At 36.5% G+C, this 13,355-nt stretch overlaps 1 protein-coding gene across 5 annotated transcripts in view; it reads right to left on the reverse strand.

The window, feature by feature from the left end:
• The window catches only part of sema3fb (sema domain, immunoglobulin domain (Ig), short basic domain, secreted, (semaphorin) 3Fb), an 86,314-nt gene that overhangs the window by 7,282 nt on the left and 65,677 nt on the right, over nt 1–13,355 (reverse strand). For all 5 annotated transcript variants that reach the window (XM_016262164.1, XM_016262106.1, XM_016262328.1 and 2 more), the window contains 7 exons: nt 11,990–12,083; nt 9,700–9,819; nt 9,021–9,160; nt 4,392–4,506; nt 1,576–1,645; nt 1,238–1,382; nt 754–976 (listed from right to left, as the gene is read on the reverse strand). In XM_016262164.1, the coding sequence (XP_016117650.1) occupies nt 754–976; nt 1,238–1,382; nt 1,576–1,645; nt 4,392–4,506; nt 9,021–9,160; nt 9,700–9,819; nt 11,990–12,083 (907 nt within the window). The remainder of the gene's footprint in view (nt 1–753; nt 977–1,237; nt 1,383–1,575; nt 1,646–4,391; nt 4,507–9,020; nt 9,161–9,699; nt 9,820–11,989; nt 12,084–13,355) is intronic.

The following is a 13,355-nucleotide window of genomic DNA, read 5'->3' on the forward strand; positions in this document are numbered from 1 at the left end:
AAAAAAAAAACTTAATGCATACAGTGCTATACCAGTGTTACATTCATAATGAAAAATAACAAAAAATGTTTTTCGGTCCCACTGTATATTAGGTGGCCTTAACTACTATGTCAATACATAATAATATAAGTGCAATGTACTTATTGTTCATATTGTATTGCAAAACACTTTTGCTGCTATTGAGGTGGGATACGGGTAAGGTTAGTGACAGGTTTGGTGGTACGGGTAGGTTTAAGGGTGGGTTAAGGTGCAATGGATGGTTCAACATTGAAACTATAAATATAAATATAATTACAGAAATTAATTACAGATGCATGCAGGTATTTTTTAAATACAGGTACAATGTAAAAACATGTATGTAAACACAATAATTGCATTGTATCAAATGATTAATTTAAATGTAAGTACATAGTAGTTAAGGCCACCTAATGTAAAGTGGGGCCTGTTTTTCATTTTAGTACAAAAAAAGGCATTAGATAGCAGCAACACTTTATTGTATGGAGAAATTGAATGCTGTTAAACATTTTTAAATTATACTAGTTATCGCCTTAACTCTGGTAGCCCTAAAATTACTAAAGCTAAAATTAAAACTAACAATAAATATAACCATATATTTTTAACTAAACTGAAATAACAAACTGAATATAATGTAATTTTAAAAAATCTGCATTTTTTTTTTATTGCATATAACATGATAAGTTGATATGAAAAAAAACTTAAATATGTAAAAATCAGGCTATTTTCCAAACTAACCTGTACCCAGGAAGAGCACTTCATAGTTGCCATCGGCTGCAGTCACCTGGTCCACAGTGATAGTGGTGAACTCATAGTCCACGTTGGTCCTGACCACCAGGGGGCGCTTGTGCACCGGATACACAGTGTTGTACATGGTGGGATGGTTCCGCATAAAGTTGATGACCTCGTCAGGGTAGTCTTTCGTTGACTTCATGTTAGGGGTGAATGTCCCACCAGGACACTAGCAAAAATGGGTAAAGGGGACCAACCTTAGCCAATGAGATCTCTGTATTCTCCTAATATAAAGCCTAACTTCCAAATGGGTAGATCTAAAGGCTAAACCCCACTTATAATTTGTACTTTCAGCTTGGTTTGAAGCTTGGTAAAGTTCAAGCTGGTTTTTTTAACCTTCAACAGTGGGTTTAGATTAATATTTCTATATCAGTATGCCAATAATTTGTCTTATTATTGGTAGTCTGGTTCATTAGAGGGTGAAACTCACTGTTCCTGGACGAGGGTAGGGGATTTTTCCACTGTAGGCCACCCACTGATAATTGGGACCTTCTTTGTGGGCAAAAGGTCCATTGAACACCATCCGAATGTCCGCCATGGAGTAGACGCAGACCGCTGAGCCTTTAAATACAGAGCTGGGGGGAAAATATGACAGTTTTTGTTATAAAGCTCATATATAGAACTATTAATACATAAATTGTTTAAAAGTGTATATGGAAAAAAGCAGATGCAAATGCAGTAGACAACTGCCCAAGCTAAACAAGCCCTTCCAGTGTTTACTACAGCTTCCAGATGGAGGAAGACCTTGTCTAGTATATTCAAACTCACCCAGACACAGAGAAGACCCCATAGATGACAGGATTTTTAGTGTCCTGCGTGGGCTGTATGTACACATCCCCTAAAAGACACAAACACAGAGGAGCATTGCAGTGACAAAGCTGGAGAACACTTTGCTAATATTTGCAGTGCATAAATCAAGCGCATTTAATGAATCGTGGGACCAACTTTCTGTGACTCAGAGTTTCTCACTGCATTTCACTCACCATCTCTGAAGTAATGAGAATTTATAGTCAATTTTTCCTTTTTTTAAATTATTTTTTAACAATAGCAACACAAACGCAATCTACAAAACACACATTGCTTTTAACATTTTAAAAATAGAGATAGCAGTTGGGTAAATAAGATAGTAAACTGGACAGTAAATAATGTGAAAGAGACTTGAAAGAGATTGCATGTCATCACTATTATGAAACTTGCTGAGCTGGCTTGCATAAACACTTATGTGTGCATATGAGTGTTTGTGTGTGTAAGGGAATAAGTGAGTGTGTTTAAGGACCGTTGAAGTGCTCCTCAGGGAGAACTCACAGGATAATAAGGATGAGGATAGCAAAGCATATGGTTCCTATTGTACACACACATCCTGCCAACCATTATATCTGAGTATAGCTGTATGTATAGTGCAGGTGAAGCATCACGTGTATATGGATCAAAGACATGGGCTTATAAGACAACTGAAAATTCATTCATAACTCATTCACAGTGCTAGAAACTCATGATCTTATGAATGAAAAATGCAGAAGGCAGTTGTGCAATAGTTAATGCACATGTTCCAGATACACTGAGGAGTTCATGTCAGAGATGCAGGTTCAAATTCAGTCTGCAATATGTCCCATCCCCTTATTTTTCTTATGCTTTCAACTAATAACACTTTAAGGACTCTCTTTTGCCTGTGCCAATGCATTTGGCAACCTGAGGCAAATTTCCTCTCCTTTTCTCCTTCACAACAGGAGAACTGCAGTTAATGGTGTATATCTAAGGATCTTCAACATGGATGAACACATACTTTTAAAATGACACATCATTACAGCCTTTTTTTTAACAAACATTTGTCGATTTGGAACGAATTTGCCAAATTCTTAACATCTTCCAACTGTTCGAACTCCCGTAAATGCAAAGCCAGAGACAGTCACATAGCAGATGTATAGAATCTATGTTAAAATCTACACAATTATTTTCAATAATACTGAACAGAAAAGGCAGAAAATGTCATTAAAAACTTAAAACAACATTTATTAACTAATGTGACCTACTTCAAAGTGCAACAATCTACAACAGAAAATAATATAGGATGGTATTTGATTTGTTATGCATAAAGAATTCATTAGATTTCTAAAACTTACGCTATGATATTAATGGTCAAAATAATTTTCCCCACCCATGTGACCTTATAGAGAAAATCAATTATGATGGAGAATTATGACAATAAATTATGTACTCATGAATGAATGACATTTATTCAGAAAGTAAACTACTATTTTAATTTTTTTAATCAGCAAGGATGCATTAAATTTATCAAAAGTGATAGTAAATATATTTATAATTTTACACATACTGTATGTACATATATAAGAAGCACAACTGTTGAGCATCAAATCAGCATATTAGAATAATTTCTGAAGGATCATGTGACACTGAAGCCTGGAATAATGATGCTGAAAATTCAGCTTTGCATCTCAGGAATACATTACATTTTAAAATATATTAAAATAGAAAACAGTTCCTTTAAATTGCAATAATATTTCACAAAAATTACTGTTTTTACTGTATCAGTCTATCAAATAAAAGACTTCTTATTGACCCCAAACTTTGAAATTGTGGAGTATATATGAGATCTAATTTCCAAAGAATATAAATGTGTAATTATGATCATTCTGACTACTACTATGACACCGTGTCCTTAAACTCCATCTGTATTATAATAAAAGCTTAATCCTGTTCTTTACTAGACCGCCACAACTCACAATGAACTACAGCTTTATTGCCTTATTAAAAATGCTTGGATATCCCTCCTTTAACACACACACCTATATCCTCACCTCGCCATAAGCCTGTGTAAACATCCTCCCCACTAATAAAGAGCCAAACAAGTTTATAAGTGTTGAGCGACTGTGCTCGGGAGCCCAAAACTGCTCTTTTAATATGAGCAACAGCAATAAATTCCAGCATGATCATAGTCCACTGTTTCCCTGCATCACTGGGGCCAATTAGTCTGGAAATGACTGTAAGTGCGAGAGAGACCCTTAGTGGACCCGGCATTCCTGTCGGTCCACCTGATCCGTCCACAGGGCATGGCCTTCTCTCTGGACGTCATCCGAACTCCCTACAAGTCTCTCCACAGCTCATGGCACATCTCCCACACCTTCAGCCTTCTCAAAAGAGCCTTTTGTTCAGAAAAAGAGGGTGGATTTCTGTAACACGGCTTCGAATAAGCTATTATCCATCTCAGCATATGGACGTGGGGGTGGGGGGGTTGGGGGGGGATCTTGTGCCATATGGCAGGGAGGGCGAGGTACGTCACCTGGCCCGGTGTAAATGCAGACCTGGAGGCCCCCGTTAGGGGATCCAGGATGTTGTGGGTGGATGGAGGGTTTGCATGTGGTTTTGTAGTAGGGTGTGGGCGACATTGGACAGGGCCACTGAAACCTGACTAACCAGGAGAGGATCTTTCTCGTTCACACACAGCTAAAGTGATCCTTGACTGGCCTCCGGCCAAAGCAAACCACTTTAAGAGCCGAGATGGGGCCTTTCAACTGACGACTTTATCTGTTGGAGATGAACAGAGTGAGACAGAAATGGAGACTTACTGAGCTCGTCGAAATGCGTTTCAATTCCATCAGCTCCTGGGACCGAGCAGATGAGACGGGCTTTCAGGAAGGTGCTCCACTTGTTGACCAAGCAGCAGTGACCGCCGTCATCGTTCTGTAAACACACACACGTTGAGAGCCATCGGTTTAAGTCTAAATCAAAGAGAGGTGGAATAGCTGCATTTAATTCATGGCAAGCCCCTCCGCAGCGGGAGAGGAACAAACAGTCAGGAAAAGTTAGCTGTGAGAAGACAAGATTGCAAATAGTGTCTCGTCTGATACACAAAACACACCCATCTGGTCTGATGGCCGGCCAAATTTCAGGGAGAGGTGGTTGAGGAATCCTGATTTATCATCTGACTTCAATCACAACATACTCGTTTGGAGGTATGAAGGGAAGTTTCACCCCAAAATAAAAAACCTGTAATTACTTATTCCTCATGTTGGTGTTCCAAACCGGGTTCACTTACTTACTTCCGTGGAACACATATATTTTCCCATACAACTGTAATACAGTAAATGGGGACTGGAGCTTTTAAACTTCAAAAAGGACATAAAAACACCACAAAAGCATCAAAGAAGTCTGTAAAATAGATGTTAACTACTATGACCTGGATCACTGTGTCAGGGGCCAGATTCACAAAATCTTAAGAAAGACGTTAAGACATTTCTTAAGATACATTCTAAGAAATTTGTATAAGACTTTTTCTAATAAGTACAACTCTTGGAAAAAAACTCCTTAAAAAGAAAGTGACAAACTTTCAGATTGTATGGCTAGTAAGTCAATATGACTAGTAAGTCAAATCTCAAATAACTGCCCTGATGACTTGTGTTCTACCCGCTTAAATGATAGAAGTACTTGTGCTCACTGTGTCTGTTCCCGAATAGTGAGGTCAAAATATAAATTGAATGCAGGATCTAGAAAAAATCTGATCGTAATTAAACCAGACAAATGTAAAATAAATGAACAAAAGATATTTTTAAAGTTTGGGCTCCTAAACATTAGATCACTCTCACCCAAAGCAGTTATTGTAAATTAAATGATCACAGATAATCGTTTTGATGTACTCTGCTTGACTGAAACCTGGCTAAAACCTAATGATTATATTGTTACATCTTAAATTGATTTTTCCGTACATTTCTGCCATATGTACATTAACTGACAGTCACCACTGATAAGCTACCACTAAATATTGTAGAAACTTAATTTGCTGTAAAGTTGCTTTGCGATGATTTGTATGGTGAAAAGCGCTGTACAAATAAACTTGACTTGACTATTTAGCACCCAAACTCTGGAATAACCTACCTAACATTGTTCGGGAGGCAGACACACTCTAGCAGTTTAAATCTTTAAATCTAGCTGCATTAATTAGGTCAACCGGAACCGGGAACCGTACATTTAGTTCTGGAACTAAAGCGGTGCGAAAGGGCCTACTGATGGAGTTTTGGTTCCTTGGCGCTGTCGCCTCTGGCTTGCTTAGTTGGGGACACTTCATTTCCAGCGATATCGTTGACTTGATTGCAAATTATTGCAAAGATACTATTTAAACTGAACTGAGCTGGATGATGACATCACTGAATTGAATGATGAACTGTCTTTAACTGAAAAATTAGTGTTTACTATTGTCACTTTGCATTATTGACACACTATTTTCCAAATTAATGCTGTTCAGTTGCTTTGACACAATCTGTATTGTTAAAAGCGCTATATAAATAAAGGTGACTTGACTTGACTTATGGTCTGGGAAAAAAAAAGAAAAGAAAAAAATATTTTAAAATAACTTTGTTTTCTAGCACATTACATAATATCCATAATAAGAATGCAAACTGTTTTTGTTGCAATAGGTTTGATGGGAATTAATAACTTCATTAGACATCTTATTTTTGTGAATTTACCTGTAAAGGGATACAGTAGTTCACCCAAAAATGAAAATGCTTTTATCATTTACTCACCCTTAAAGTTGTTTTAACCCTGTATAAGCTTATTTCTTCTGTTGAACAAAAAAGAAGAAAAGAAGAAAAAAAAGGAAAGAAAAAAAAAAGATGAAGGTCCCCATTGACTTCCATAGTATTTTTTCCATACTATGGAAGTCAATGGGAACCATCAACTTTTTGGTTACCTATATTCTTTAAAATGTCTTCTTATGTGTTCAACAGAAAAAAGAAACTCATACAGGTTTGGAATAACCTGAGGGTGAGTAAATGATGGCAGAATTTTCATTTTTGGGTAAACTATCCCTTTAAGACAAGTTGGAGGTTAACATAACTTTTGGGGGTTTTTACAATTATTTTTAAGAACAACTTTTTTTCAGGCATTCATATTCTTAAGGTTTATCTTTAAGAAATGTTTTTGGGAATAGAACATTTTCTTAATTTCATTCTTAAATTACAAAATAATAAGAAAAAAGCAGTCAGGAAGAATTTTATTCTTACGAATGTTTTGTGAATCAGTCCTATTTGTGAACGAATCATTCAGACTGGTTTTGTGGGATCAACTAATTCACAAAAAAGATCAAAAGAACAATTAAATCATAAATTGGATTCGCTACTTCTCTCAAGACCATGCAAAGTAGAGCTAGGACTAATATTTTCATTTTCATCGACAGCTTACATTTTGTATGACTTCAGCAGACTTGGAACATAATGGAAGAATAAAGGAAAATCCACAATTCATTTAATGCTTTACACCATTTTGGAGCTTGACATTCCCAGTCCTCACTGACATTAATTCAAAATCACCCTTTGTGCTCCCCAGAAGAAAGCAAGTAATACTTTTTGCGGAATGACATGAGTAAATGAAGAAATTTCCATTTTTGGGTGAACTACCTCTTTAACGGATGCAGCTAAATGAGTCCTCTCTCATCTTTTTAAGTGGGAGAACTTGCACAATTGGTGGCTGACTAAATACTTTTTTGCCCCACTGTATATACGACAAACTGTATACATGATATGAATGATCATACCCCAGGCTCTCTCTGCGTGTTTCATCTTTGATCGCATGACACATTGTTATTAATAGAAGCTAAAGATCTTTGTGAGAGAGGGTGGATGGTGACCAGATGGGTTCAGATGCGAGATGCAGAATGGCTGGTTCTCCGGAGGGTGATCCATAAAGTCCTGAGCACAGGGGTGTGTTTGCGTGATAGGTCACCACATGACCCTGACTCATAAACAAAGACCTGGGGGGGCTGCATGACAGAGACCACGCACTCATATAAACACACCCGTAAACACAAAACAGAAAGCGGATAAACACAAAAACCCAGCCACCCACACAAACACACATGCAATGTCATATACCACCATGTGGTTCCACATATGAAACAGCTCAATAAACACATGCATGTTACAAAAAATATACAAGCACAAACCCATTCATGAAGACACACAAAACGTTTGCACTGTATACATTCTAACATTCAAAATACTTTTTTATTCTGTAAGAATGCACTGAATCCATCAAAAGTGACAGTAAAAAATTATGTTAAGAAAAATGTGTATTTCAAATAATTTGTTTTGACTTTCTATTCATCAAAGAAACCCTGAAAAATGTATCATGGCTTTCACAAAAATATTAAGCATCACAATATTCAATATTGATAATGGCTGCTGAAAATTCAACTTTGCCATCACATGAATAAATTACATTTGAATATTTAAATAGAAACCAATTACTTTACATTGCAATACTATTGGACAATATTACTTTTTTTTACTGTATTTTTCTGAAAAAATATTATTGACTCCAAACTTTTTAATGGCGGTTCCTGCCATCGACTATGGTAGTTTTATTAAGCTATTTACAATTACCTTAATCCTAGCCAAGATATTTAGTTAAAATGACTATTATAAGGCTTCAAATGATTTATTATGTAGCTCATTTACAGTCATATGGACTAATTATGATGCTTTTTTTGCCCATTTTGAAACTTGCCATTGTAAAACAAATTTGAAAACATCTTTAAAACATAAACTAGCCATTATCCAAACTCTATACATGCTGCATTTTAGCTTAAAATTAAGTTATTTGATCCATTTATGTGGGTTTTGAATGGTTTAACGACGTTTGTAAGGAAATTTTCAGAATTTATCCCTCCAAGTACAGCTAAACACAAACACACCCACAAGCATTACATTAGGCCCAAGAAGATGCACCACAAACCCCTGAGTTTACCCCTGTGGCTCAAGCCTGCCGTTCCATGTTTGTTTTCATTGCCCTGCTCAATTTGCAGTTGAGGTCTGGCGCTATTTTCATTAAGAACTTGTGGTTAAGCTCCGCGCTCGGGACAAATCGCCGTGGTGCTAGTGAATAAGCCATCTTTTCCATTGCATGCTCTGGTGAAGAAACTCTGTCATACGCAGGACGGCTGACCTGACAGGTCAAAAGGTCACAGGTTCAGGGGTCACATGGATAGAGAGACGTATTGTAAGCAGGGAGGTCAAATATGTGTGGATTTCGGCACGTCAGCGGCAAGCAAACAGTAATGGCAGTCAAGTATCCACAAACCAAGGCTCGCTCGCTCTCGGCTGTAGCCGGAATCTCTTTCAGAAGTGCTGAATGGTACAGAATGTCTCAAACTTTGGCTCATATTTATCACATCATATTTTAGGTCAGAGATTTTAGCTCACCAGGCAGATTCGGCTGATGCGTGACTGTGATTTGGGGCTCTGGCCCATCTCAGAAGACTTCTCACGGAAGAAAAAGTAGAGTTTGTCATCGTTTTTTTCGTTGCTGTCAGGGATGAGGTGCACACGGACAAATGAGGGGTCTAAGAAAAAAAGAGAAAGAGGGAGAGAAAACGCAAATGTAATTTTTCATTTTGTCCAATAAAAAATCTATCAGTCTGAGAAATTACCTGAAATAATTAGGACTATTTAAGTGATCTGCATAAAGGTGAAAATGGAAAATTAAAAATGGAGGAAAAAAAAAACCTTCCCATATGCACAGAACTGAATTGAGATAAATTGCCCATCTTTTTGATCATTAGATGAATGGAAAAGTGTCACCTAAATTACCTGAACTCTAGTTTACAATATATAAAATAATATAAATATATAAACACCCAAATCCATAAACTAAAACCTAAACTAAACAAAAAATTAAATTAAATTAATTAAAATTAAAATTAAAATCAATTAAAAAAATTAATACATAAAAAAATAAATTAAATAAAAATTAAATTAAAACTAAAATTGTATTAAATTAAACCTAAAAATAAAATAAAATAAAATTAAATTAAAACTAAAATGAAATGAAATTAAATAAAAAATTAAATTAAATTAAATGAATTCATATCCACTTATTTACCATTTAGCCATCTTGAGTTGTATTGGTCAGTGCGCATGACTGCATTTTTCCCCAAAGTTCGGAAAATAGCAGAGTCTGTTCCCATGAAATCAATATACACCCCTGCATACAGTTCTCCATCTAAGAGTAACAAAAACAGAAAGATACAAAGAGAAAGTCAGAATGTAAGTATCTGTGAATGTGAAAGAAATAAACATTTGATTTATAAGCAAATTTATAAGCATTTTTCATAATGAAACATCAGCCACACGATGATGGATTATTGCCAGGTGATCCATCAAGGCACAGAAAAACAACATTTAACTGATCAAATAAATGCTCAACTTACAGTGAAATTACAGAGACGATCAGTATATATATATTTTAAAATTTGATTAATAATTCTTTGATTAAAAATTCTTCTTCTTATTATTTTCAACAATAATACGTTAATTATGTATATGTTAATAATTTGACACTAACACTGCACAACGATATAAAGCTTGGCTTGGTGGCAACTGCCAACTTATATTACACACTGCACAAGATTGATGCCCACAGGGTCTCATATGCGCTGGTCATTATGCATGTGCATGTGAGGAGTTATTATTGCCTCTGGAGGAATTTGTTCCTTGTTAAGTAGTGTGGAGGTCAAGTGTGTGTGTGTGTGTGTGTGTGTGTGTGTGCAGAACCCAGTTGCAGGCCATTTGAGCAGGTGTCTCAGCGTGTAGTTGGCATAGGCCATGGCAGTTAAGGAGGGGCCGCAGAACCACGGCCAGGCGGAGTGCTGTCATGAGCAGCTCTCATGATTAATTCCCTCTCGGAGGAATCCAGAACACAGGGCCTGCCCGTTTTTGCCCACACTTGCTTCTGTGTACAGCGGGCGATACGAGTTCAATCGGAGGGGTTTGTAGAGGAAACATGTTGGATGTAGAATGAGTTTGTTGACAGTCTATTTGCTCTGCCCGGTGGTGGTTTTTCAGATGGCATATCAAAACTGTTGATTCTTAGGGGAAGTCTAGGTGCCAACCTGTCAGAACGCCTTGTAAATTCAACCAAACAACTCTAATATATGAGGTGGTAGTTAAATACAACCAGACAGGCAAGCACTAAAGTGGTCTTTCGATGAATAACATGCCAAATTGTTTGCAAAAGCTTCCTTGTCATGTTTGTTTGTGGCTTTTAATGTCGCACTTCGTGTAAGACTGTGATAAATTGTTTTACTGGTTTAGCTAAGTGGTTTTGCTAGTTGTGGGCTTTGCTAAGCTGTGCTGATTAGATGGTTTAGCCGGTTGTTTTCCTAGTCAAGGGTTTTGCTGAATTACCTGCTGTGTAAGCCCTGCTAAATTGGGGCTTTGTGTTGTTCTTTGGACTCGGCTGATGACGTGCTAATTTGTGGATTGTTTAGTCAGGAAGAAGCTACAACAGATTTACAACAAATTATCACAAAATACAGTAGATTTATAAATCCTAACAAACCTATGGTTTTAAAATGGTCTAGAGGTAACATTCTTTGACACACAAATACACCGATGCAAATGTTTTGCTAACGTGTTATTTTTCAGGTTGCTAGCTAAACACGTTTTAAAGAATAAGACTGTTTGCACTTATGCACTTCTGCAGATCTAAGAACGCAACACATACTTGCAATGATGAGCACAATCAAGCTTATGTAGCCAGCAAAACCTACATTCATAAACCTCCTATCTAGGGCTGCATAATTTTTTGTGGAAAAATAATGAATTGGGAAAAAAATAATGACCAATAATAATGATAATTCTTATTATTATTAAATGTTAACAAAATAGTAAATATTGCTATTTTAATACTGTAAAATATTTCATAAAAATTTAACTAAGAATTTCATTTTACAGTACAGCTGTAAAACTAAAATATTAATATTTATGGCTGTCTGAATTTTTTTCATTTTCAAGTGTTAAACCATCAAGCTTTTATTTTGGCAGAGTTGACCGTTTATCTGTTAAAATGGAACATAGTTAACCTCTCTAAATGTAAAAAGATTATTTTGCCTCAAACACTATTCTGAAACGAGCCGTTACCAAAGATTTATAAACCGTTGGGTTTGTTAGTGCATGACGACTCGCAGTGAGAAGCATCACTAGAAGGCTTGTTAGAAAACTCGCTGGTTGTGCACTTGGTTGATTCGCATGTTTCAATATAAAAGGCTTTTACTGCTGTCTGAGTTCTCCATTATGAGTTACTCAGAAATCATGGTTTGGACTTTTCCAATACACACAACCAATAATGCAGTTATTTCTCTTTTTTGAATGGAATCGCTGAAAGGACTTACTAATCAATGCAGAGACGCTGTTCAGTTTTGGATCATATGGGCACTTTCCCTTCCCAGAATCCTCCTTGCCGGGCTCCAGATGGAAGATGTATTCCTGAAAGGGAAATTGAAAGCAAAGATTAGCCCTCTCTGTCTTACAGTCAATAATTCTGTAGAAATGCTTTTGCATATGTCCTCAAATCCCTATAAAACATGACACAGATTTAGTTAACAAGGTTAGGCGTGTGACGGCAAAGACTATGATGCACAGGTGGAAAGAGAAAAGCAATAGCACAAAATTAAATAATCTCAAAGACAGATCTCTGAATACAATGTGCAGATAGAAAGTTTCACCATTCAAACTTTTCTGCTCGTCCGTAGCCTGCTAACACCTGTCTAATCCTGCATCGTGAGCGTGGCGGAATGGCTTACTGACACCGGCCCATCCCAGAATCCCTCAGGCATGATGTAGAAACACTGACTGACAGGTATTTGGATGTGAGATTTAGGAACTGCCACGAGCGTGTGCTGACATGCCCTGAAAACTCGCCATGAGCCAGATCCATAGCTTTCTAACCTCAAATTTTCCTTTACAGTCACAGGAGGAGATGGAGGAGCGCAGGACATTTCTAATCTTATCTATCAACATTCATTTAGAGGAGAGCAGAACGGCTGTCAAAATATTCAGAGTTGTCCAGCATTAACAGATTACCTTTCACCAGTTATTAAAATCAACACTGACACTGGCACTTCCTGCAGGGTTGCCTTAAATTAGAAACGTAAAATTTGCAACAGACACCGTATATTCTTCTGTTTGACACAGTTGATATGGGGCACTGGATGGAAATTATAACGTGCTACAAAAACTTCTCATTTTGTGAGAATTATCTTCTTTTTTTTTTTTTAAGTTTAAGTTTTCAAGTTTGGGCTTGCCATCAATTCATGCCAAATTTTGTTGTACTTGTTTCTCAGATGATTTTTCTTCCCCCCACTATGTTGTTGTATTCATACATATAAAAATGAATGCATTAAATAAATCTAAATGAATAAATATTAATTTGTATTAATCATTTTCATTAATAAGGGAATTGATTAGATTTGTTTCCTTTTTTACAACTCACATTTTTATTTATTAATTTTTATTTAATAAATTGATTTTCTAAAATAAAAATACATTTATTTATTTTTTGGTTATTTACTTTTCTAATAACCAAGTGGACGCTAACCAGTCAGGTTTCAGGAGTGGCCATTCAACTGAGACTGCACTACTATCAGTCACTGAAGCCTTGCAGATTTTGAAAGCTTCAGTTCTTATCCTGCTGGATCTATCTGCCGCTTTTGACGCTGTGAATCATCAGATCCTCCTGTCCACCCTCTCATCACTGGG

The sequence above is a fragment of the Sinocyclocheilus grahami genome, unplaced genomic scaffold (genome assembly GCF_001515645.1).
Source record: "Sinocyclocheilus grahami isolate Dianchi unplaced genomic scaffold, SAMN03320097.WGS_v1.1 scaffold3.1, whole genome shotgun sequence".
Taxonomy (NCBI): domain Eukaryota; kingdom Metazoa; phylum Chordata; class Actinopteri; order Cypriniformes; family Cyprinidae; genus Sinocyclocheilus; species Sinocyclocheilus grahami.